We start from the raw sequence: 24,237 nt of genomic DNA on the forward strand, positions 1-24,237 counted from the left end.
CCTGGGGCGGGAGGAGGCATGGCGGGCCCGGGCGCGGCGCTGGCGGCCGCGGTGCTGCTCTGGGCCGGCGGCGGCGGCGGGACCGAGCCCGGGCCCGAGGCCGAGTGGGCGGAGCCCTGGGACGGCGCGGTGTTCCGGCCGCCCGCGGCGCTGGGCCCCGTGGGGGTGGCGCGGGGCGCGGGGCGGCCGGGGCCCGACGAGGGCGACCTGCCCGTGCTGCTGTGGTGGAGCCCCGGCCTGTTCCCGCACTTCCCCGCCGACTCGGAGCGCGTCGAGTGCGCGCGCGGCGCCTGCCTGGCCTCCCGGGACCGGCGGCGCTGGCGGGACCCGCGCACGCGCGCGCTGCTCTTCTACGGCACCGACTTCCGCGCGTCCGAGGCGCCGCTGCCGCGCCTGGCGCACCAGAGCTGGGCCCTGCTGCACGAGGAGTCGCCGCTCAACAACTTCCTGCTGAGCCACGCGCCGGGCATCGGCCTCTTCAACCTCAGCGCCACCTTCAGCCGCCGCTCGGACTACCCGCTGCCGCTGCAGTGGCTGCCCGGCCTGGCCTACCTGCGGCGCGCCGCGCCCTCGTCCGGGGAGCGCGCCGCCTGGCGCCGCCGCGGCTACGCGCCGCTGCTCTACCTGCAGTCCCACTGCGACGTGCCGTCCGACCGCGACCGCTACGTGCGCGAGCTCATGCGCTACATTCCGGTGAGCGCGCGCGGGGCGGGGCCGGGACCGGCGAGGGGCGGGGCGTGGCGGGGCTGGGGCAGGCGAAGGGGGAGGGGCGTGGCGGGGCCGGCGGGGAAGGGAGCGGGGCGTGGCGTGGCGGGCGGGGAAGCGGGGCGTGGCGGGGGGCGGGGCGGGGCCGGGGCCGGCGAGGGGCGTGGCGGGGGGCCGGCGGGGAAGGGAGCGGGACGGGGCGGGGCCGGCGGGGAAGGGGGCGGGGCGGGGCGGGGCCGGGCCGGTTCGCCGCCCCGCCACACGCAGGCCGCTCCCCGCTCTCCTCCAGGTGGACTCTTACGGCAAGTGCCTTCAGAACCGCGAGCTGCCGCCCCGCCTGCGGGACACGGCCACGGCCACGGCCGAGGACCCCGAGCTCCTGGCCTTCCTGTCCCGCTACAAGTTCCACCTGGCCCTGGAGAACGCCATCTGCGAGGACTACATGACGGAGAAGCTGTGGCGGCCGCTGCACCTGGGCGCCGTGCCCGTGTACCGCGGCTCGCCCTCCGTGCGCGACTGGATGCCCGCCGAGCGCGCCGTCATCCTGGTGGACGACTTCGAGTCCCCGCGCCAGCTGGCCGCCTTCCTGGACTTCCTGGACCGCCACGACGACGAGTACGCCAAGTACCTGGCCTACAAGCAGCCCGGGGGCATCACCAACGCGCTCCTCCGGGACAGCCTGCGGCGGCGCGAGTGGGGCGTCAACGACCCCCGGCGGCCCAGCTACCTGGAGGGTTTCGAGTGCTTCGTCTGTGACCAGGAGCTGGCCCGGCTGGCCGCCGAGAGGGCCCACGCCGCCGACCCGGGCCGCGTCCCGCCCCCGCCGGCCCGCGTGGCCCAGCCTGCCCACATGGCCTGCCCGCCGCCCAGCCCCGGCTTCGGGAGGCTGGAGGACATCCCGGACACCGACAGGTGAGGGCCGGCCGCGGCCCCGGAGCCCCGGGGCCCGAAACACTGAGGCCCGAGATGGGGGGGGGGGGCGGAGGAATCTTCTGATGCCAGAAGGAGGTGCCTGTCCCGGCCCGGGGTGCCAGGAGCTCCGCACCCACCTGTCTGTGTGGCCACGGCCTCCGGAAGAGTAGGCAGACTTCAGGGGCACGTCCCCCTCTTCACTGGCCCCGGGGTCTCTGGGTGCCCTCCGGTGCCGCTCAGCAGGGTGGTAGATCTAAGGTGACTTAGCTTCCATCTGGGTGTCCGGGGTTCTACCTTTCTGTGTCAGACCCGGGTTTGGACGCCCATTAATGAAGGGCCCCGCTCTTAGGCTTCTGACTCCCCCAGAGCTCCATAGCTGTAGTCTTTCCTTGATGTTTCAGCTGGAAAGAGATGTGGCTGCAGGACTACTGGCAAGGCCTGGACCAGGGAGAGGCCCTCACCGCCATGATCCACAACAATGAGACACACCATGGGAAGTTTTGGGACTACATGCACACCATCTTCCTCCGAAGGAATCAGTACCCCCAGCCCCCTACATGAGCCAGTGCTCTTGGCACATCTGAGGTGGGGCAGGGTCTGGGACTGAGAGGGAAAGACTCTACCTCTTCTTGAGGTACTCAGTGACAATTTTTTGTTACATTTCTGTGTGCTGCAGTCATTTTAATCTCTACAGAATCATGGAAAGGATACTAAAGATGCCGTTTTTATATACAAATCCTTTTTTGTAATCCTTATATTCTAAAGCCCTTCCCATTCCAAGGAAATTCCACTTGGTCTGCTGCTTTTGTGTAAAGAGTCTTGTTGTCTTTTAGCCACGTGGCATCATGATGTTGTAATATCCATTGACGTTATTCAGTATAGCTATTTGGTGGGGAATGAAGCCAAGGCACCAAACTAATGGGGATGGGAAGGTGAGAGATGGTCACCACAAGTGGCTGGGTAAATAAAAAGCTATAGTCAGTCAGCTCTGGGGATGCAGCCAAACCCACATAAATCATTGTGGTTTGTATGCACAGCTGGGGCTCCTCTGGGCCGGCAGACCCTAGGTTTCTAGGGAAGCAGAGCATGAGTGCTGGGTTCTAGACAGACACAAAGGCTTTGGGATCCTTCGCTGGTTGGGAGTGTTGGACAGCTTTCCCACCTTATAGCTATGGCCCCCACATCTCCACACACTGGTATGATAGAAATCCTTTCAGTATATCACCGCTCCTCTTACTAGCCAAAGCCTTTGGCAGTGATAGAAAAGGATTTTCTTTGGTGCTTAAGAAAACTATGAGCCTTTGATAGAACATGCACTTTGCAACTGATTCAAAAGGCTGTCTGAGCTCTTTCTTTGGGCAGTCTATTGGAAAGCTCAGTAAGGAAAAAGACCTTCATAGGTAGTTTCTAAAGAATGAAATAATGACAACCAAAGCTTTTCCTAGTTTCCCATGCAAATGTGGCACTATTCTGGCTGGCTGCAAAAGAAATGAAAAGCAGTAGCTCATCTTCTGAGTTTTCAACTTTAGAAACACAAATATAGTAACAGTATAGGACATCTAATAAGCAGAGACAAAAACTAGATATTACAGTCTGTGCAATAAGAAGGGGTAGATGCTTTTATTAGAATGGTAGGAAAGGTGCTAGCATCACCTACCCTCTTTAATTGTACAAGGGTGTCTCAGCACTTTATATACAAAGGTGGGTCAGGCATTAGGGAGTTACAAGAGTGACCTTGAGGAGAGCCTGGTTGCTAGCTCACCTGCTAATAATAAACAGGTGAGAAGGCATATCACTGGCCACTTGGGTGGCAAAGCAGATGCCACTGGACATGGGTGGAAGTGGAGTGGGGCAACACAGGAGCCCAAGTGAGGACCAGGCCAGTGGGAGTTTTATCCTGTCTTTGGGACTTGAGATGCTGCTCCAGGTTATTCTTCCTGATTTACTAGTTACCTTAAGCAGTATTGGTTAATCTGTCCCCTTCAGAATCATGTGTCCATATTGGAACCAGTGTCATTTCAGATTGTCTTATAGTGAGTTAAGGCTTTCATCATCATGACTTGTGACTTTTATATTATGATCTCAGGTTTAATTTTGTAATAAAATGCTTTTATTATAACCTATTTGAGTATTTTTCTTGTGTGTTTAAAATGAAGTGGGAATCAGGTTTATTAGTGGTAGAATGGAGACAGAAGTAAAAAGAGCCTCGAGATTCTTTTCTTTGCCTATGAGAAGGGATTTTGTGCTCCAGGATTATGATTGCCCAGGACATCATGTAACTGATTTTTAAAATTGTTTATTGATCCTATTTGTTTTATATTATATCACTGTAATTTCCTCAGTGACTGGTTTTTGATAAGTATGTAAAAGTTTATTTTTTCACTTAGGATCAGAGATTTATAGAACCAAAAGAAGCCATCAAATTCATTTAACTCAATACCCCCTAATTTTACAGATGGAAAAAGTGAAACCAGAGAGATTAAGTTAGACAAGGATTAAGTGGCAGAGTAGTGACTAGAATTTTGCTCTTCTGTTACCAATTCAGAACTCTATGCCCTGAACCAAGGGACCATCATGATTTTGAACTTGTTAGGCAATAAGAACTCCCTGAAGATTTTGGAAAAGACACATGTAATTAAATAAGAAAAATTGATCTGGAAGGTTAGAAGTGCTTTAACTAGGGAAGAGAATGAAAAAAAGGATTCTAATGAGTGTATTTTAATAGTTATTAAGCATTTACTATGCACAGCAATGAAAGAAAGCAATTTACCTTCTTAAGTTGTTTCTATTTCTAAGAGGGAGTTAATTGGGGGTTCCTTCCCCACACAACTTTGGATGTACAGTCTCTTCTCCACCCCCCAACTGGTGAGCACAAGGGAGGCACATTTGTTCATCCTAAGCTTTCTGACCGCAGGTCCCATACCAGAGTTGTTCAGAATAGACTTTCCTGGCCCAAAAGATGACACCAGCTGAAACGGGAGGCCGAGGCAGAAGCAGAGAGGTATTCACGTGGGTGGATTAGGGTTAGGGTTAGTCTGGCTTTCTAATCAGAGAAGAAGTTTTTCTGGTCTGTGACAAGTCTTGGGGCTTGTGTTGCGGGTATCTCTAGATTAAAAAATTCCCAAGTGACAAAGTCAAGAAAATGATCCCTTAGATCCTGAACGCCATGGACTTTAGAGAAAGAGAACTGTCCGTGTGGGAGGGTCCGGATGCTGACCTGGACATTTGCCTGTTCCCAGGAGTTGCGGAGACAGGGCAGGTCTAGCAGTTCTGAGCAGCCTTTTCCCCCTTCCAGGCCCTCAGATGTTCTCGGCGGCGTCCAAAGAGAAGTTCACCGCCGTGCTGGGACGCTAGTGTTTTCTGTGAATTGTGCCCGATAGGTATTTGTAAAATTACACGTGTGCGAAAAGGCTCAGAGTTCACACGTGGACAAGCGTGAGCGACGCTGGCAGATTTCCCCGAGCGAAGCCTCGTTTGGGAGGCCGGCTCGGGGCCGGTGCCCTGCTCAGCCGCTTTACGCGCGGGGAAACTGAGGCCCGCGGGGGCCCCGGGGCAGAGGCGGGGGGCGGGGCGTCGCCCTGGAGCCGGCCCCGCCCCCGGCGTGCGTGATGACGCGAGGCGTCCCGTCGCGCAGGCGCAGGCGGCGGCGGCGGCGGGCGTCATGGCGGCGCCGAGTCTGCGGGGCCGCCTGGCGCGCCTGAGCAACGGCAAGCGGCCGGTGCTGAAGCCCAGCAAGCCCCTGATGCTGGCCGACCGCGTCGGGGCGGGCCGCCGCGAGCTCGGGGGTGAGTGCGGGCCCGGGCCTCACGCCTTCCGGGAGCCCCTTGGGTGGGCGCCTCCCAGGCCTGGCCCCCGGAGCGCCCCCTTGTCACCCGGGCCGACCCTTGAGGGAGGGATGAAGCCTGAGGGGGTGAATGAATGAGGCAGTGAATGAATGAATGAGGGGGTGAATGAGTGAGGCAGTGAATGAGTGAGGGAGGGAGTGAGTGCGGCGGACCCGCGGCGGGCGAGGGGCTGAGGGAGGAGCAGGCCCCGGGCGCATCCGCAGGCCGCTGCTTGGGCTCCCGAAGTAGGCGGGTGGTGGAGTGGAGCCGACGGCTGAGAATGAGTGGGGGGGCAGGGGAGGCGGCACCCCGACTCAGGGGCGCCCCCGCCCTCCTGCAGAGGCCACCTGCATAACCGAGATGTCCCTGATGATGGCTTGCTGGAAGCAGAATGAATTTAGCGACACAATTTGTGCCAAGGAGATCAAAGACTTCTTTGCCTGTTCTTCGAAGGCCGAGGTGACAGAGAATCCCCCCTCTCGGGTTTGGCAGGGATGGCATGGGCGCTCCCCCTCATTGTCAGGCCTCACAAGTTGTCAGATCCAGGAGAGAAGGGAGGGATCTGAAAGGTTGAAGGTCACAGGTATCTTGTGTTTCCAATGAGGAGGCAAACCAGGGAGAGGCCAAAGGATTTGGGCAGGGCTAGGGGGATTGGGTTTTAAGTCAGAGGGAATTTTGGGTCTCAACACTATCATTCTTTTTTTTTTTCTTATAGGCAGAGCGGAAGCAGAAGGCAAAACAGGAGTTGCTGGGCTCCTCTGGGAAGTTGACTCCCAAGCAAACAAATATATTGTTGAGGAGGTTTCCTAACATATCCTACATTATCTGAAGGTGTTATGTAGCTTTGTGCAGACTGGCTTCATGGAAGCAACTTGGTGATATTTGGACTGAGTGACCTTTTGAGTGACAGAGGACATGGTCTCACCCCTATGGGGTTGTGATTTGGGTGAAAGTTCTGCTTTACCCTGAAATAAAATCTTTACAAGACAAGCTGTGTTGTGGATGAGGTCACCCTTTGTCTCTCAACCCCCAAACCCCAGTCCCCTACCTTTTTTTTTTTTAGGTTTTTGCAAGGCAAATGGGGTTAAGTAGCTTGTCCAAGGCCACACATCTAGGTAACTATTAAGTGTCTGACACTGGATTTGAACCCAGGTACTCCTGACTCCAAGGCCAGTTCTTTATCTACTACACCACCTAGCCGCCCCTAGTCCCCTACCTTTTTCTAGAGTCCTGGGCCTTTATTTGCAAAATAGAGAAGATAAAATAACCTGCCCTGGGAATGGAGCCAAATTTGATCTCTTCAGGGTCACTCAAGGACACAGGATCCCTTTCATTTCCATGGTCATTGAGTTGTTACTACTGTGCAGGGTGCATGGGAGAACATGTGGTCAACGGTAGAGGACTTTTGGATTTCCTGCTGGTTCACTGAGCAGATCATTGATGACTCTCAGTCTCTGTCTTCAGATTCCTACATTGTGACAGACATAATAGACTCACACTTTAGACCAAGGTTCTTAGCATTACTTAATTTTTTTCAAAAAATTTGATAATTGTATTCTAACATGACCTGTTTCCTTTGTCATATGATGTATTTGATTTTATGCATTAAAAAAAATTATCCTGAGAAGGGGGTCACTGGCTTCACCAAACAGCCACTGTGTCCACAGTAATGTGCTAAGTTCTGGGAGACAGTGGGTGTGGTGGATGAAAACAGATTTTATCTTCAAACAGCAAGCCTTCTAATTGGAAGAATAACACAGGTACCTCAATAACTGAAACAATACAAAATATAAGTGAAAAGGAAGGGTCCTAGGTGTGAGTAAAAATTTAGGAGGGAGAGATCACTTTCAGCTAGGGAGCTCTGGAACAAATCCTGGGGGACTTGAGTTAAGCCTTGAAGGGAAGGAAGGAATAAGTATGGAAGGAAGAAGTCTTGTGCAGACTTGCCCCCCAAGGTAGCTGTTGCTGACAGGAAGTAGCTGAGTTTGGCTGTTTTGGTATATTCCAGATCTTTTTAGTAAAACTACATTAAAAAATACTTCACTTTAGGAAGTCAGTAGAACCAGAGTTAAGTCCACTCTTAGGGAAATAAGAGAAGGATGAAAACCAAACTTCACTCTTGTCTAGATAACCCCTTATCCACCTTAAATAGGGTAAGCACCTTGGCCCACTTAAAAGGCAGTGACTGCTTTTGCTTTCAGTTTACAGGTTGGTTCTTTTTTTTTCTACCATTAAAAAAATGATCTAGGAAAGGTGGTGACTTGTGGATTTAACTCAAAATTGTAATTTAACAATCTTTTCCTTGTTCTAGATTCCCATGTTACCTAAAATGCCCCTAGGGCAATCATATTGAAGGGCACAGGAGGTTTTGCCAGCTTGGACATCTTCAAGCTAGAGATTGATTGGCTATAAATTAGTAATGCATTTCAATAGTTTCTGGCAAATAAGCGTAAAAACACAGTACAGTAGTAACTTTTTTTCCTCAAAAAAGGAAAGGCATGTTTACATAATATCCACTAAAAAGCCAGTCACTGTCCTAAAAACTTTGTTTTCATTTGACCTTATTAACAATCCTGTGGAGTAGGTACTCTTACAATACTCATTTTATAGATGAGGAAACTGAAATAAACAGGCTAAGAGACTTGTCTAGAGTGATTTGAACTCAGGAAAGTAGCTTTGGATACAGCTTGGGGAAGGCCCTGAAGAATAAGGATTTTTTTTTAATTGAAATTTTATTTTCCAACTACATGCAATGACCGTTTTTCAACATTAATTTGCAAATTTATGAGTTCCATATTTTTCTACTAATCTTCTATTCCCCCTCCCCATGATAGCAAGTCTGGAAAAAGTTGTAGTACATTCCTGTTCAACATATTTAAATTTTAGCCATGTTGAAAAGGGGGAATTAGAACTAAGTGGGAAAAAAGCATGAGAAGGGAAAAACAAGTTTTTTAAAAGAATGAGTATACCACTAAATTTTTTTGAAGAGAGAAAAGTCAACTGATAATTAGGAGTATGTGAGGTACTGTGAAGGATGAATTGGAGGAAAAAGCTTCTTTAATGAACTAGTATAATCCAGTCATTAAGAGATGAGACATCAGGATCTTTGCAATGGCAAAAGTATGGGGAATGATGGGAGATTATGGAAGAACTGAGAGAACTTGATGGAAGCTACAGATGAAAACAGTAAGTTTTGAGCCTGGAGGAGTAGGATTGTTGCTTGTCCTTTGTTTTTTTATTTTTTTAAAGTTTTTGCAAGGCAAACTGGGTTAAGCGGCTTGCCCAAGGCTGCATAGCTAGATAATTATTAAGTGTCTGAGGCCGGATTTGAACTCAGGTACTCTTTTAAAGATTTTGAGTTTTACAATTTTCCCCCCAATCTTACTTCCCTTTCCCCCCAAAGCAATTTGTCAGTCTTTACATTGTTTCCATGTTGTACATTGATCCAAATAGGAACCCAGGTACTGGACTCCAGGGCCGGTGCTCTATCCACCGCCCTTGCCCTTTGTACTTGAAGAGGGCCTTGACATCCAGAAGGTGGTCATGACCTGCGAGTGAACTGGATTTAATTGAGGGAGGGCTGTGCAAGTCTTGCTTCATTCTCTCCTGAACCCCCCCAGGTCCACTGCTAGATAAGGATCAGGTTGGCTGGGCACGGACCTGGTAGACCTAGGCATTTTTAAGTTAGTTTCCCCAAAGGCCCTTCAGTGATGAGTCTGGGTAAGAAATGAGGCAAAGAATGGCCTCTTTCACCTATTCAAAAAAAAATGGGGGGGTCAAGATCCCCAGGGTTTCTGGTCACACAGAACCATTCCTTCCCTCTGAGTATTCCGAACCCAAGCGGTGACCCGGGGCGGCCAGTCAGTGAGAGTCGGCGGGATTTAGGCTTAAGGGGGGATGCGTAAGAAAGAAACGTGATCCTAAATCCCAAGAGATGCTGCGCCTTTTCAGCGGGCCAAAAAGACGCTGGCTCTGCGGCGCTCGCGGCCAGCCGGGCAGGGCTCCACAGCTGTCCCCCGGGGGAGCGGCGAGAACCCCCCGCCGGGGCGGGAAGCCCTCCTCGCCGCCAGGCGCGCGTCGTGCAGCTGCTCCGCAAACTCGGGGAGCACCCCGGGGCCACCCTGAGCCTCGCCTCCGGGCCCCCTCCAGGCCAGCCCCGGCCGCGGGACCCCGGGGCTCCGGGGGAGAAGCCCCGTCCCCTGCCGCGTGCCCAGCCCGAGGCGCCCGGGGGCACCGCTTGGGCGTGGGCGCCTGGGCGGGGCGGCGTGCCGAGCGTCCGACGGGAGGGGGCGGGTCGCAGGAGCCCCAACTTCTCGCCCCCGCCCCGCTCCATCATTGTTTTCCGACTCCACGCTCCCGGACTACGACTCCCAGAAGGCCGCGCGGCGCAGGAGTCGGAGCGGCACAAAGATCCCGAGGCCTCCCGAGCGGCCGGGCCGAAGCCTACGATTCCCGGCATGCCTAGCGGGGCCGCGCGCTCCCTCCGCGCCCCCGCCCCGCTCAGGAATCCGGGGCCGCCCGGCCGAGCCTGGGGCCGCCCCGTCCCTGAGGCGCCGCGCGCGGCCGAGGCGGGGGCGGAGGGAGCCGGGGCGGCCCGGCCCGGCCGCCTCTCGGGCCCGCCCGCCGCGGAAGGGCGGCCCGGCCGCCCGGAGGGGGCGGAAGTGGAAGCGGCCGGCGCGGCCGGAAGTGCGGATCAGCTGATGGGGGAGGCGGCGCCGCGGCGGCGGGGAGGCCCCGGTGGCGGCAGCAGCGGGTGCCCGTCCCGGTCCGCCAGGCCGCGAGCCCGGCCCCGAGCGTGCGCCCGGCGCTGAGGCGCGGCCCCTCCCCGAGCGCGGCCGGGGCCCAGGCCTGGCCCCGGAGGCCGTCCCGAGCGCCCGGCCCTGCCCCCCGCGCCGGCCCGCCCCCGAGGCCCGCCCGGGCCTCTCCGCCTCCATCTTCAGCCCGGGCCCCATGGAGCTGATGTTCGCCGAGTGGGAGGACGGCGAGCGCTTCTCCTTCGAGGACTCGGACCGCTTCGAGGAGGACTCGCTCTGCTCCTTCATCTCGGAGGCCGAGAGCCTCTGCCAGAACTGGCGGGGATGGCACAAGCAGTCCGCGGGGCCCAACTCGCCCACGGGCGGCGGCGGCGGCGGCGGGGGCGGCGGGGGCCGCGGCCGAGGTGAGCCGGGGCCGGGGCCGGGGGGCGCCGGGGCGGGGCCGGGCCGAGACGCGAGCCCCGGGCGGGCGGGCCCCGGGGGCCGCCCAGGGGAGGGGGCCAGGAGGAAGCAGGGGCGCGCCGAGCCGTTCCAGGGAGCTTTCCCGGCGCGTTCTGGACTTTGTTTCCCTTTATTGTCCGTGCTCGTGAGGGGCTGCAGCTCGCGTTCGCCCCCCCGGGTCCGCCGGGCCCCCCCGGGTCCGCCGGGGGTCTCAGTTCTGCCCCTCGTAGCGCAGCACGTTAGGGTCCCAGTCCCCCGCACAGATGGCCTCCCCTCCTCTCCTCCCGCCACCAGAGCTTCTGGGACGGCTACCTGCCGCTGTGAGAGGATGGAAATGTTTTGTACCTGGTTGCTTGTTGGTTTCTAAAACTACTGAAATAACTCGCAGCTCTGTGCTCGATTTTATCTAGAAGTGCAATCTGTTTACATTAAGTGTCTAATTGTCAAGTTTTTCTTGGCCGTCCAAATGCTCTATTAATTGCTTTATTAACATGGAATACGATCCATTTTCTCACTATTAGCAGTCTCATCCTAGGTGGATTGGTACACACCCACACCATCCTTTATTAGCACCCAACACCCACTCCCAAATTCATGTCATCCATATGGAAATATTAAATCCCTTCCCCTTAGTTTTGTGATGGCTGACCCTTATGTGTGTCGGTGCAAGGAGTCCTCGAGGGAGCCAGCACCTGGCTCCGGGGCTTGCCTCTGTGACTTCCCTTACACTCTAATGGTCCTAGACCTGATGTCCTCATTTGTAAAATGAGGAGATTGAACCAAAAGACACGTAAGACCTTTTTCCATTTCGTCTGTGATCCGCTTTCCCAGTGCTTTTTTTTTTTTTAAATTCTGGGGGTTGCCTACCCAAATTGGACTATTTCTTTCTTTGTGATTGATTGATAGCTATTGTTTCCTTGATAACCCTCTTGAAAAATGGGACATCAGCAAAACTGTCTCCCAGTAGAGCTTTCTGGCATGCTCCTCTGGAACAGAAAATAATCTACTCATGTCATCTCCAGGCACAGTAATGATCCAACTTTAGCTTAAGAGAGACAACACATGGCTGGGTGTGCACATGCGGACTTTTGAAAACCCTTCTGGGGCCTCTTGTGTGACTGACCATTCCTCCCTGTTGTCACCTCTCCTTGCCTTCATGGCCCTTCTAATGAAGTCTTGCCACCCCCTCACCCCGAGGGGACCAAAGTCCAGGCCATGGGGCCCTCTGGGGAGGGGCCTGGGGGAAGGCAGAAAGGTTAATGTTACATACAACCCTAGGGCTAAGGGGAGGACTGCAACCCTTAGTGGAAATTTGGCTAGAAATAGCAAATGCAACATTGACTGTCTTTGGTGAATGTGGAATGGGGACTCATCTGGAGTGGGTGACCCTAGGACCTTTCCCTCCTCCCACTCCAGGAACTGCGTCTGTGATAGCAGAAGCTGTTCTTCCTTGACTTCCCCTAAAGGGACCTGTTGTCCTCTCTGTGCTTTGATGTGTGAGGGTCTGAGAGACTCAGACCTACCAGAAAGGAGACCACTCCTCTCCGTATCATTCTTCCCCAAGCCTTCCCCTTGGGCTGTTCTTTGGTCCAAGGGGACCCTGGGAGAGAGGGTCAGAAAACAAGCACTAAGAAAAGGGGAGCCTAAACTAACGGAACACAAGGCCATCTTCCCAGGTCACAGTACTTGCAGTTTTGTGTGAGGAGGATCGGTGAACAAGACTGCCCCGGACTAGAGAGTTCTAGGGAAATTTTTGGCATCCCCATTGTGGAGGGGGTGAATGAGTCTTTGGGACAACATGGCCAGAGAGACTCCCTCTGCCCCCTTACATCATACCCTTAGACCGACAACTAGAGTTGTGAGAGGAGTTAGTGCTGGGCTCCCAAGTGTGCTGAAAATGTTGGTGGGTCTCCCATGCCTCTCAACAGACGGCCTGGTGATCCCCTTGGTGGAGTTGTCGGCGAAGCAGGTGGCATTCCACATCCCGTTTGAAGTGGTGGAGAAGGTCTACCCCCCAGTGCCCGAGCAGCTACAACTACGGATCGCCTTCTGGAGCTTCCCTGAGAATGAAGAGGACATACGGTACAGGACTGACAGGCGGGGGTGGGGGGAGGGCAGGGTGCTTGCTGTGGGGACCCTGCTCAATTGTGTCCTGCTTTTCCTCCCAGGCTGTATTCGTGCCTGGCTAATGGTAGTGCAGATGAATTCCAGCGTGGGGAACAGCTGTTCCGAATGAGAGCTGTGAAGGATCCGCTACAAATAGGTATGGACAAATGGTGAAGTTTGTTTGGGGGGTGGAGCTGGGAAGCCACTGCCCGGCCCCCCCCATAACTTGTGCTCCCCTCCCTCCTTGTCCTGGCAGGGTTTCACCTGAGTGCCACAGTGGTACCCCCTCAGATGGTTCCCCCTAAGGGTGCCTACAATGTGGCCGTGATGTTTGACCGATGCCGGGTCACCTCCTGCAGCTGCACCTGTGGGGCTGGGGCCAAGTGGTGCACCCACGTTGTGGCACTTTGCCTCTTCCGGATTCACAATGTGAGAGCCCTCTCTGAATGCCCCCTACTCCCTCCTTCGACCTTCTTCTTGGCTGGTCTTTTTTTTCTTTCCCACCCCCATCCTAGCTTACTCATTTCACTGTTGCTGGGACCTTTAGAATTAGGCAGGTCTAAACCTATTAGACCTGTCTCATCTTTGTTTTAGCCTCCCCTTGCTCTCCTTGCTTTTCCCAACAAATCTTGTGTCTTCCTTGCAGGCTTCGGCAGTTTGTCTCCGGGCTCCTGTCTCAGAATCCCTGTCTCGACTCCAGAGGGATCAGCTGCAGAAGTTTGCCCAGTATCTCATCAGTGAGCTCCCTCAGCAGGTCAGTGCGCTGAGCCTCCTCCCTATCCTCAGGGTTTCTCCTTCCTTGGGTCTCTCTCTCTCTATCTCTCTCTCTCTTTCTCTCTCTCTCACTCACTCAGTGTGTCTGATCTGTGCTTCTGTGGGCTCACCAGCACCTCTTTTTCTGTCCCTGCCCCTTCTACCCCCCAGATCCTTCCCACAGCCCAGCGTCTCCTGGATGAACTTCTGTCCTCCCAATCTACTGCTATCAATACTGTGTGTGGAGCCCCAGGTGAGTGAAGGATAGCGATGCTGTGGGCAGGGGGGGAGGAGCTGAAGTAAGGTTTCCTCTTCCATGCAGGGGGAGTGGGGTGCAGTTTCCACATTTGTAGGTTGACAGGAGTGGGAATCAAAGGGTAAGGTAGCTGGGCCACACCCCAACTGGAAATCTTGAGGCTGGTGTCTTACCAATGACCTTGTTGTCTCCAGACCCTACTGCAGGTCCTTCAGCTTCTGATCAGAGTACCTGGTACTTGGATGAGTCTACACTCAGTGAGAACATCAAGAAGACGCTGCACAAATTCTGTGGTCCCTCCCCAGTTGTTTTCAGGTGACCCTTGCTGAAGTAGGCGGGCGGGGTGGGGAGCTTCTGAATGAGAAGGAGGGGACCTTCTGGGAATCCCATGTGAAACCTGATAACTAGACTTGGACCCTCTTGATGCCTTTTATTTTCTGTAGTGAAGTGGGGGGGGGGAGGGGAGGGGAGGAGGGGAGCCTCACTTGTGCAGGGTCCCTTAAACTTGGAGGAGAATGTGAGGCCTAGATTCAGGAAGACTTAAGTTTAAATCCTGCCTCAGGTATTTACCAGCTGTAGAGGCATGAGCAAGGCCCTTAACCTCTTACTCATCTCAGTTTCCTGTAAAGTGGAGACAATAAAAAAAGTACTGCCCGTCACAAAGAGTTGTTGTGAGAACCAAATAAGGTATTTGTCAAGTACTTAGCTCAGGTCTAGCACACAGGTGTTGTTATGGTCCCTCCCCCACTTTTGTTTTTATTGTCCTCACAACTTCATTATAAAATAGGTGGGATAGAGGTTATCTTCACTAAGGAATTTGTCCAAGATTGTCATCCCCCCACCCCCCCAGTACCACATTTCTGGGTCCAGGCCCCTTGGAATCATCCACCTTTGACTTTGTGCTTACTTTGATCTGCAACTCATCTTATTCTAATTTACTTCTAATTTACTTCTTTTCCTTTTGTTTCCCCTTCCACAGTGACGTGAACTCCATGTATTTGTCATCCACTGAGCCCCCAGCAGCTGCCGAATGGGCATGTCTCCTGCGTCCACTCCGAGGACGAGAACCTGAAGGGGTCTGGAACCTGCTGAGTATTGTTCGTGAAATGTTCAAAAGGAGAGACAGCAATGCTGCTCCACTGTTGGAGATTCTTACAGACCAGTGTCTCACCTATGAACAGGTAACTATTGCCCCCCCCCCCCATTCCAGTGTCTCCCAGGCTCAGGTAGGCAATAGAGAGGGGTTGTTCTGAGATTGGGACCTTGATTTTTTCCCCATTCTTTTCTAATCCCAATGTGATTTTATTTTCAGTTCCAAATTCTCCCCACTTCCCCCCACCCCCATCTCCCATTCTCATTGAGAAGGCAAGAAAAACAAAACCCATTATCCATCTGTATAGGCATCCAAAACAAATTTGTGCATTAGTCATGCTCAAAAAAAACAAAGAAAGAAGAAAAAGAATCTATGTTTTCAGTCTATATACTTGAGTCCTTCACTCCTCCATCTGGAGGTGATTACCACGTTGCAGCCTGGGTCCTTTAGAATTGTGGTTGGTCATTGTGTTGATCAGAGTTCCCAAATCTTCCACAGTTGATTAATCTTGCAATGCAAGGTAACTGTGTATGTGGTTCTCTGCTTCTGCACCCTTCACTCTGCATCAGATCAGACCAGTCTCTCTGGATTCTCTGAAACTGCCCCTTGGTCATTTCTTTGCCCTTCATTGAGAGAGCTCGGGTTGCAAGTGGAGCATCCTCCCTAGGCTGGGTTCAGGGTTAGGCTCACACTCTCTGTCTCCCCTCCCAGATCACAGGCTGGTGGTACAGCGTTCGAACGTCGGCTTCCCACAGCAGTGCGAGTGGACACACGGGCCGCAGTAATGGGCAGTCAGAGGTGGCTGCTCATGCCTGTGCGAGTATGTGTGATGAGATGGTCACACTGTGGCGGCTAGCTGTGCTGGACCCCTCAATCAGCCCACAGCGGTGAGTTGTCTTGCTCCTATAGAAGACCCCCTTCCGCAAGACTCTTCATTTAGCAAGAGATCATGCCCCTGGGTTTCTTATAGGTATCTGGGGTCTAGGTCCAGGAGGCATGGGGAACCCCACTCTGCTGCCTGACCTTCGTTGCATTCCTCATCCTCAGGACCTATGATCTTTCCTATTAGTTGAAATACTGCTGGGAACCACAGAGTCTTCCCTTGGAAACTTTTCTCTGTGCTTTTCCTCCCCTCAGACCTGCCCCCACTATCCTATGGTTTCTGTCCCTACAGTCGCCGGGACCTGTGTGCTCAACTGCGCCAGTGGCATCTGAAGGTGATTGAGAACGTCAAACGGGGTCAACACAAGAAAGCCTTGGAGCGGCTCTTCCCGGGCTTCCGGCCTGCAGTGGAGGCCTGCGACTTCAGCTGGGAGGAGGCCTACCCACTGCCCGGAGTTACCTACAGTGGCTCTGACAGGAAGCTGGCTCTTTGTTGGGCCCGGAATCTTCCATCTCGGACAGGCCCTCCCCGCTGTGGGGGCTCTGACGAGGCTGGGGATCGGCCCCGGCTGCCTCCAGAGCCTTCGGTTCGACCTAAAGAGCCTGGGGCCAAGCGCAAGGGGTCGGGTGAGGGGGTTCCCCAGTCCCAGCGTGGCCCCCGCCGCCCCTCAGCTGAGGGAGGAGATAAGTCTACACATAAGCAGGGTCTAGGTGGAGGCAAGGCAAAGCTCCCAGGTGGAGGGTGTGGTGGTAAAGGCACAGTGAGCGGTGGGGGCAAACGTCGGCTGAGCAGTGAAGACAGCTCCCTGGAGCCTGACCTAGCTGAGATGAGCTTGGATGATGGGAGCAGCCTGGCTCTGGGGGCAGAGGCCAGCACCTTTGGGGGCTTTCCTGAGAGCCCTCCTCATGGACTTCCCCCCAGTACTCCCCTTAGTCCTCCCACTTTCCACTCTGAACCCCCTGATGCTTATGAAGAAGATGGTGGTGTTTACTTCTTAGAGGGGCCTGATCCCCCAGTTGCCCCCTCCAGCCTACCAGGATTGCTCCCTGGGGAAGGAACTCCTCAGGATGACCTCCCCTCCACAGATGAGAGTGGTGGGTGCCCCCCTAAACCCAAAGACATGGCCCCCGGAACTGGGGAAGAAGATGATGATTACCAGGTGTATTACCTGAATACCCAGGATGGGCCTGAGGGTGAGGAAGAGAAGCCTGAGGTGGGTGCTGGCGAGGAGCAGGACCTTTTTGCTGGGCTCAAGCCACTGAAACAGGAGAGCCGGATGGAGGTAAGGCACGATGCTCTTCAATGTGACTGGAGAGTGTGGAGAGGGGGGTACTCGGAAAAAACACACTTGAATTTTTAGGGTATCTTACAAAGGTTGCTGGGAGCAATTTCCTTTTTTCACAATAATACGGAATGGGGAAAGGATGATTTTATATCCAGCTAGCAGATCACATAGATTCAGGACTAAAGGAACCTTAGATGTCTTTTAATCTCACCCCGTCATTTGATAGATGGGGAAACTGAGGCACAAAAGAGATTAAGAGATTGACCCAAAGACAAGGAAGTAGCAATTGGTGGTCAGAACTTGAACCTTAGGGACTCTGGCTGATGTTCTGCATCCCAGCTTCCTGATCCTTGGGTTGCTGACGTGCTCTCTCTCCCGCATCCTTCCCTGTTCAGGTACTTTTTGCTTGTGCTGAGGCGCTGCATGCCCATGGCTATAGCAATGAGGCCTCCCGACTCACAGTGGAGCTTGCTCAGGACCTACTGGCCAATCCACCTGACCTCAAGGTGGAGCCACCCCCTGCCAAGGTAAGATGCCCTTCCCCGTCCCTTCTATTCCCTTGAGTGAAGTGAGTCTGACATAATCATCTCCTTCTGATTTAACCTTAGGGCAAGAAGAACAAGGTATCCACAAGTCGCCAAACCTGGGTGGCCACCAACACTTTGACCAAGGCGACCTTCCTCCTCACTGTTTTGGGGGAGCGGCCCGAGCATCACAATTTGGCTTTCCGCATCGGCATGTTTGCCTTGGAGCTGCAGCGGCCTCCGGCTTCTACCAAGGCTTTGGAGGTCAGATGGCTCTCCTCTCCTTTGTAGCTTGTCAGCTTTGGGGAAGACCTTGGAAAGAAGACCCCGTGAGGTGTCTCCCCTGGGGTCCTTTGCTTGTATCGAGGCTAGGGGGCGGCATTTGATCTCTTCTTCTCTCCCAGGTGAAGTTGGCGTACCAGGAAGCAGAGGTGGCTGCTCTGCTGAAGAAGATCCCTCTGGGAGTGAATGAGATGAACACCATGCGATGCCGGGCAGAGGAGCTTCGGGAAGGGACCTTGTGTGACTACCGGCCTGTGCTGCCCCTCATCTTGGCCAGCTTCATCTTTGATGTGCTCCGCACCCCAGGTATGGAAAGGCCTTGAGAGGCAGATGAGCCAAGATCTGACTCTTCGCACCCCTTTGAGCCTCTCAGGTCTTCCTGACTCGTCTTTCCTTCCACTGTTTCTCCTCTAACCCTCCCCACAGTAGTTTCTCCCACAGGTTCCCGACCTCTGAGTCGAAACTGGAACAACGAAATGCCCGGAGATGAAGAGCTGGGGTTTGAAGCGGCCGTAGCTGCCCTGGGTGAGTCTGGGTCAGTCGATGACAGTTCAGGTCCTGGGAGTCCAGCCCTCTTTCAGGAACCACTGGAGGAGCTCTCGCTCCTTTGTGAAATGGCCAGCCTGGTGAAGCCTGGGGCCCCCTTCGCAAAATCAGGGTCTATGAATGCATCAGGTACAAAGCAAAGCAATGAGACAAAATGTAGTTCCCCATTTTCTTACGAGTTCATGGAGTCTGGGCTAAGACCTCTGTGCTGTGGTGAACACAGAGGCATGGAAGACACAGTGGCTTTCCTCAAACAGTTTACACTTTAGTTGGAGAAACAAGTCATGCCCTCATGGACCATCTAGAGAATGAGTAGTCTGATGATGAGTACTCTGCCAGGGCAGAGGAGGAGCAATGGCTGGAGAGCAGTCCAGTTTAATGGCTTTTGAAGGTTACAAAATAGTGAGTTTGCACCATCTCCGTGGAGTAGGTAGAAGTAGAAGTGTTGTTAGAGAAAGCTAGGCAAGGGCAAGGGGCGAGACGTGTTCTCTGTCCACCACCTGACGTGGCTCAAGGAGGAGGTGGATGGGCACCAGCCCTGAAGGGGGGGGTGTGGGGTGTGTCTGAAGAGCCTGAGATGGTCTCTGGAAGAGGACTGTGGGTGGGAGGGAGGAAGGGCCCGGAAGGCAAGGCAATTTGAAGATTCCAGTGGTCAGCCATAAGGGTTAGTGGCCTCCCCTCCTCACAAGCAAGTCTGCAGTTCTTCATGCTGTGCTTGGGAGTCTAGTTGATTCTCCGGTGGTCCTGCCCAGCCTCTTCCCTGTCCCTTGGACCCTCTGGAGTGCGGGCTGGGCCTCACTGTGACTGACGCCTGGACCCATCACCGTACCACCTGACCCTTAGGCATGAAGACGACTGTGAGTGAAGCTGAGCACCCGCTCCTGTGTGAGGGCACGCGACGTGAGAAGGGGAACCTGGCCCTGGCGCTGATGATCATCTACAAGGACGACCAGGCCAAGCTCAAGAAGGTGAGGGGTGGGGGAGGGGTGGGTCCTAGAGGAGCCTTGACAGGCTAACCAGCTCCGGGGTGGGGGGGTGGGGGTGGATAGAGATGTTTGGACCTGATTGTAATGGAAGGACAGAGGGAGGCTTCCCAGGATGTGCTCCCACCTCTCCAGATCCCTTCCTTGTCATCTGTGTTCAGCCCAGGACCCACTCCTGTTTTCTCTGCTGGCCTCAGCTTTTTGAGTGGTTCCCCCACAATGTGTCCCCCCAGGGGGCTTGTCTGGGGCCGTGCAGTGGTTGAGCTGAGGAATTCCTGCAAGAAGTTGCCTTGGGCAGGAGCAGGGCCGGAGAATGTGGAACGGCAGGCAGGAGGTGGGAGAAGACCCTTTCACGGCCTTTCTCCCCTAGATCTTGGACAAGCTTCTGGACCGGGAGAGTCAGACACATAAGCCTCAGACCCTGAGTTCTTTCTACTCCTCCAGCCGCCCATCTACATCAAGCCAGAGGTCCCCGTCCAAGCATGGGGCCCCTGCCGCAGGGGGAGCCCTGCAGCCACTGCCTCCAGGCTCGGCTCCAGCTGAAGGCTTCGCAGAAAAGACTCTGCCTGGTGAGAGGTGGGGGACCTGGGCAGGGCTGGTCCAGTGGGATGAAGCCCGAGGCAGGCTCTCTTCCCCTTGACTCTATCTGATAACTTATTGTTTCCTTACCCAGAGAGCTCCCCACGTTCCCCTTGTGAGGGCCCCCCACCTGAGGCTGCCGTGGCCCCCAAACCAGAGGGGAAGGTTCCGAGCCGCTTGGCTCTCGGCAGCCGAGGAGGCTACAATGGGAGGGGCTGGGGATCCCCGGGACGGCCCAAGAAGAAGCACACAGGTATGAAAGACGGGCTTGGGCATGGCTGGGAGAAGGGTCTTGGGGTGGGATGGAGCAGGGTGGTGCCCTGGATTGAGAGGGGTTCCATGAATGAAGCATCTACTCAGGGGTCAGATGGGGGAGCTCCCATCCACTGGGTTCTCCCTTCGTTCCCGGTGGCTGGGGACTGACTGCTATCTGGGGGATTAGGCATGGCCAGCATCGACAGCAGTGCCCCTGAGACGACGTCAGACAGCTCTCCGACCCTGAGCCGAAGGCCACTGCGGGGGGGCTGGACCCCCGCCTCCTGGGGCCGGGGTCAGGACAGCGACAGCATCAGCAGCTCATCTTCCGACTCTCTGGGCTCCTCCTCCTCCAGTGGCAGTCGCCGCGCCAGTGCAAGTGGGGGTGCCCGGGCCAAGACAGCTGAGGTGGGCAGGTGAGCAGACTCCCGGGGCTGGCCTCTTCATTTTCTGGCCTGGAGCTTCCCCATCGATAATGTCTGTCATCCCAGGTGAAATCCATGCTGCCTCATGTCTCCTCTGATCCCCCTTCCTTGTTAGAGGCCTGTTGCCCTCCAGCCTCGACTTGTCCTTCCTGTTTGCCCCTCAGGTACAAGGGTCGACGCCCAGAGAGCCATGCCCCCCATGTACCCAACCAGCCTTCAGAGGCAGCTGCTCATTTCTACTTTGAACTGGCAAAGACCGTGCTGATCAAGGCTGGGGGAAACAGCAGCACCTCCATCTTTACCCACCCGTCCTCATCGGGGTGCCACCAGGGCCCCCACCGAAATCTACATCTTTGCGCCTTTGAGATCGGACTCTATGCTCTGGGTCTGCACAATTTTGTCTCGCCCAACTGGCTCTCTCGCACCTACTCTTCCCATGTGTCCTGGATCACGGGTAAACCTAACACGGGGGTCTAAGTCCTGGAGTGGGGGGGGAGTGGGTCTCAGGTCCTGGGGAGGTGGGATGAGGCTTGTTGGAAAGAAGGAAGCCCCTCTGGTTTGGGTGCCATGGCAACCTCAGGTGGGGGATACTCACAAGGGGACCGTGGGGAGCTCTCTTCCTGTTGGCAGAGGAATTTCCGCTTGTGGGGGGTAGGGGGAAGCTCTTTCCCACCCTCTCTTCCTGCTCTATGAGGTCGGCTTCATCCCGATCCCCACCCCACAGGCCAAGCCATGGAGATCGGGAGCGCAGCCCTGACCATCCTGGTGGAGTGTTGGGATGGGCATCTCACCCCCCCTGAGGTTGCTTCCCTGGCTGACCGGGCATCCCGGGCACGAGACTCCAACATGGTGAGGGCAGCCGCGGAGCTGGCCCTGAGTTGCCTCCCCCACGCCCATGCCCTGAACCCCAACGAGATCCAGCGAGCTCTAGTGCAGTGCAAGGAGCAGGTGTGTGAGTCTGTGGCAATTGGGGGGGACATAGCTCGGGTCTGGGATCCTGATGCCAACCTTCTATGGGTAGAGCTTGTCCTGTCTAGGACACAGGCCCAGGGGAAGCATGTACATATTCAGGGGAGCAGAGTCCCTCGCCTAAAGCTCCACAATCCGCCCCCATGAGCGAGTCATCATGGCTCGGACCCCTGCTGGGCAGGCGCCCCCTCCCTGAGCCTTCATCCTCATGGCTCTGCCCCAGACCGTTAAACCTCCTCCTTCAACTCTACCCTCTCCAGGATAACCTGATGCTCGAGAAAGCGTGCATGGCGGTGGAGGAGGCAGCCAAGGGTGGGGGTGTGTACCCTGAAGTGTTGTTCGAAGTCGCCCACCAGTGGTTCTGGCTTTATGAGCAGACGGTGGGGGGCTCAGCCACACCACGTGAGGGTGCCACAGGCTGCAGTGCCAGTGGGGCCCGGGCATCGGGGGAGGCTGGGCGGGCACTGCCCGAGGGCCGTGGCGGACCGGGGACCGAGGCAGTCACAGTGTCGGCAGCGGCAGTGACGGCAGCAGCCACAGTGGTACCGGTCATTTCGGTGGGGTCTGGTTTGTACCCAGGGCCTGGCCTGGGACATGGCCACTCCACTGGTTTGCACCCCTATACCACTCTGCAGCCCCACCTGCCCTGCAACCCCCAGTACCTTACCCACCCTGGTCACCCCTTGCCCCATATGCCTCGGCCTGCTGTTTTTCCTGTGCCCAGCTCTGCATACCCACAGGTGAGACAAGAACCAAGGGGAGGGAAGGGAAGGGAGAGAGGAGCGGAGGACGGGGGCCCTTTGGGGGGCTCTGCTGAGGGGACTCTGACTGGAAGAGCAGCAGTGAATTCAGGGCTGTTTTGGGGGACCCTGGGGGAGGACCATCCCCTGGGAAGGAGGGGGCATGAGGCAGCTGGGTAGAACTGAAATTAGAGGCGAGAGCGCCAGGCCGGTGTGACCCGTTGTTTGCTGTCTTCCATCTCCAGGGTGTGCACCACGCATTCCTGGGTCCTCAGTATCCCTACTCGGTGACACCGTCCTCACTCGCTGCCACAGCCGTGTCCTTCCCTGTCCCTTCCATGGCCCCCATTACGGTGCACCCTTACCACACTGAATCAGGGCTCCCCCTCCCCACCAGTGAGTGAGGGCCTGGGGGGCGAGGGGGAGGGGAGGGCGGGGAAGTGTGGTGGGTGTCTAATAGGCTCTGAATGCTGTCGCCTCCCCCCTCTGCAGTGAACAACGTCCATCCACCCAGCAACCTCCATCAAAGCTCCACCTACCCTGCCATCCAGGGCAGCTCCATGTCCACCATGAGCCCCCAGTCAAGCTCCCTGGTGAGTGGGAGCTTCCCCCCGCCGGAGGAGGAGACACACAGCCAGCCTGTGGGCACGCAGAGCCTCCATCACCTGCACGCTGCCTACAGAGTCGGTGAGCACCCTGGCCTCCTCCCTCGACCCCATCCCCCACCCCCTGGGTTCCCCGGCGGCCCTTGGTTCCCATGTGTCTAATCTGCCTGTGCCCTCTAGGAATGCTGGCCCTGGAGATGTTGGGCCGGCGTGCACCCAACGACCACCCCAACAACTTCTCTCGAAGCCCTCCCTACACCGAGGACGTCAAGTGGTTGCTGGGGCTGGCGGCCAAGCTGGGTAACACCTCCTCCTAAACCTCTGCGCGTGTCCCCCCCCCTCCCCCAGCCCTAGGCCAGAACTGAATCCTGTGCTTCTTGGGGTGGGCAAAGAGAGGGGCTGTCAGACCTCGAGTTAGGCCCCAAGGGCAGGGGTGTCTGCCTTGGTCTCATGCCCCTCCCCCCTGCCCCCCAGGAGTGAACTACGTGCACCAGTTCTGTATGGGGGCAGCCAAGGGGGTGCTGAGCCCATTTGTGCTACAGGAGATCGTCATGGAGACGCTGCAGCGGTTGAACCCTGCTCATGCGCACACCCACCTGCGCACCCCAGCCTTCCATCAGCTGGTCCAACGATGCCAGCAGGCATACATGCAGGTGAAAGCCCGGGGGAGGGGGAGTGGGAGGGTCAGGGTCAAGGTCAGCACAGCTGCCCCAAGGAGAGCCGACCCTCCATCCTGAGCCTCAGTGTCCGCATCCCCCCTTTCAGTACATCCACCACCGCCTGATCCACCTGACCCCTGCCGACTACGACGACTTTGTGAGCGCAATCCGAGGCGCGCGCAGCGCCTTCTGCCTGACTCCTATGGGCATGATGCAGTTCAACGACATCCTGCAGAACCTCAAGCGCAGCAAGCAGACCAAGGAGCTGTGGCAGCGTGTATCGCTTGACATGACCACCTTCTCCCCTTGAGCCTGGCCCCCCCTCACCCTCCCAGAACCCAGCTGGACACACGGGCCCATCAGACAGGGGGACTTCTGAGCGGCCGGATGGAGTCACTCCGTCCAGGGGGTGGGGTGAGGTCCCTGGCAGACCAGACCAGCGGTGGTTCCTAGGACATTGTGGCTAGGCCTGGGGTGGGAGGCAAGCAGAGGATGCCACTGCCTCTGGGCCTGAGAGCCAACAGCTAGTTGGGGGTGGGGGGAAGGAGGCAGCTCTGCTTGGGAGGGGGGCGCCGGGCAGCCTCTGATATTTATTTGGCATTTATAAATATATAAACTCTCCTTTTTTACTCATCCGTCTGGGCCTCTCTAGTTCTTC

The 24,237-nt window shown here is 55.8% G+C and overlaps 3 protein-coding genes across 5 annotated transcripts; all 3 read left to right on the forward strand.

Moving 5' to 3' along the window:
- The first annotated feature begins 9 nt into the window (after positions 1-9).
- Positions 10-3,795, forward strand: POFUT4 (protein O-fucosyltransferase 4). Its single transcript, XM_074232854.1, has 3 exons — positions 10-693; positions 995-1,617; positions 2,019-3,795. Exons 1-3 carry the CDS (start codon positions 19-21, stop codon positions 2,176-2,178), a joined length of 1,458 nt encoding a protein of 485 aa, XP_074088955.1. The 5' UTR covers positions 10-18; the 3' UTR covers positions 2,179-3,795.
- A 1,434-nt stretch (positions 3,796-5,229) lies between these two features.
- Positions 5,230-6,431, forward strand: CHCHD1 (coiled-coil-helix-coiled-coil-helix domain containing 1). Its single transcript, XM_074232855.1, has 3 exons — positions 5,230-5,402; positions 5,782-5,900; positions 6,157-6,431. The coding sequence occupies exons 1-3, from the start codon at positions 5,279-5,281 to the stop codon at positions 6,268-6,270; spliced, it is 357 nt and encodes a 118-aa protein (XP_074088956.1). The 5' UTR covers positions 5,230-5,278; the 3' UTR covers positions 6,271-6,431.
- Positions 6,432-10,215: 3,784 nt separating this feature from the next.
- On the forward strand, positions 10,216-24,126 carry ZSWIM8 (zinc finger SWIM-type containing 8). 3 transcript variants are annotated; one of them, XM_074232858.1, is made up of 26 exons: positions 10,216-10,599; positions 12,565-12,718; positions 12,805-12,899; positions 12,999-13,171; positions 13,389-13,496; positions 13,667-13,748; positions 13,946-14,066; positions 14,731-14,932; positions 15,556-15,731; positions 16,019-17,009; positions 17,408-17,539; positions 17,621-17,800; positions 17,941-18,124; positions 18,260-18,343; positions 19,208-19,332; positions 19,718-19,916; positions 20,021-20,179; positions 20,369-20,597; positions 20,771-21,060; positions 21,331-21,554; positions 21,836-22,315; positions 22,561-22,711; positions 22,808-23,002; positions 23,101-23,220; positions 23,395-23,573; positions 23,686-24,126. In XM_074232858.1, exons 1-26 carry the CDS (start codon positions 10,392-10,394, stop codon positions 23,887-23,889), a joined length of 5,445 nt encoding a protein of 1,814 aa, XP_074088959.1. In that variant the 5' UTR covers positions 10,216-10,391; the 3' UTR covers positions 23,890-24,126. The 3 variants fall into 3 exon arrangements, with proteins under 3 accessions (XP_074088959.1, XP_074088958.1, XP_074088957.1); XM_074232857.1 differs by having other exon boundaries at positions 10,217-10,599; positions 18,245-18,343; positions 23,463-23,573; XM_074232856.1 differs by having other exon boundaries at positions 10,217-10,599; positions 18,245-18,343; positions 23,686-24,125.
- Positions 24,127-24,237: the final 111 nt, after the last annotated feature.

The sequence above is a fragment of the Macrotis lagotis genome, chromosome 4 (assembly GCF_037893015.1).
Source record: "Macrotis lagotis isolate mMagLag1 chromosome 4, bilby.v1.9.chrom.fasta, whole genome shotgun sequence".
Classification (NCBI taxonomy): Eukaryota; Metazoa; Chordata; class Mammalia; order Peramelemorphia; family Peramelidae; genus Macrotis; species Macrotis lagotis.

Excerpts from the sequence above, each read along its gene's own strand:
- POFUT4 (XM_074232854.1), top strand. The coding sequence starts at position 19 with ATGGCGGGCCCGGGCGCGGCGCTGGCGGCCGCGGTGCTGCTCTGGGCC. Across the intron at positions 694-994 it reads AGCTCATGCGCTACATTCCG|GTGGACTCTTACGGCAAGTG; the intron begins GTGAGCGCGCGC and ends GCTCTCCTCCAG. Across the intron at positions 1,618-2,018 it reads GACATCCCGGACACCGACAG|CTGGAAAGAGATGTGGCTGC; the intron begins GTGAGGGCCGGC and ends TTGATGTTTCAG.
- CHCHD1 (XM_074232855.1), top strand. The coding sequence starts at position 5,279 with ATGGCGGCGCCGAGTCTGCGGGGCCGCCTGGCGCGCCTGAGCAACGGC. Across the intron at positions 5,403-5,781 it reads GGGCCGCCGCGAGCTCGGGG|AGGCCACCTGCATAACCGAG; the intron begins GTGAGTGCGGGC and ends GCCCTCCTGCAG. Across the intron at positions 5,901-6,156 it reads CCTGTTCTTCGAAGGCCGAG|GCAGAGCGGAAGCAGAAGGC; the intron begins GTGACAGAGAAT and ends TTTTTCTTATAG.
- ZSWIM8 (XM_074232856.1), top strand. The coding sequence starts at position 10,392 with ATGGAGCTGATGTTCGCCGAGTGGGAGGACGGCGAGCGCTTCTCCTTC. Across the intron at positions 19,917-20,020 it reads CGCAGAAAAGACTCTGCCTG|AGAGCTCCCCACGTTCCCCT; the intron begins GTGAGAGGTGGG and ends TTCCTTACCCAG. Across the intron at positions 22,712-22,807 it reads AGGGCTCCCCCTCCCCACCA|TGAACAACGTCCATCCACCC; the intron begins GTGAGTGAGGGC and ends CCCCCTCTGCAG.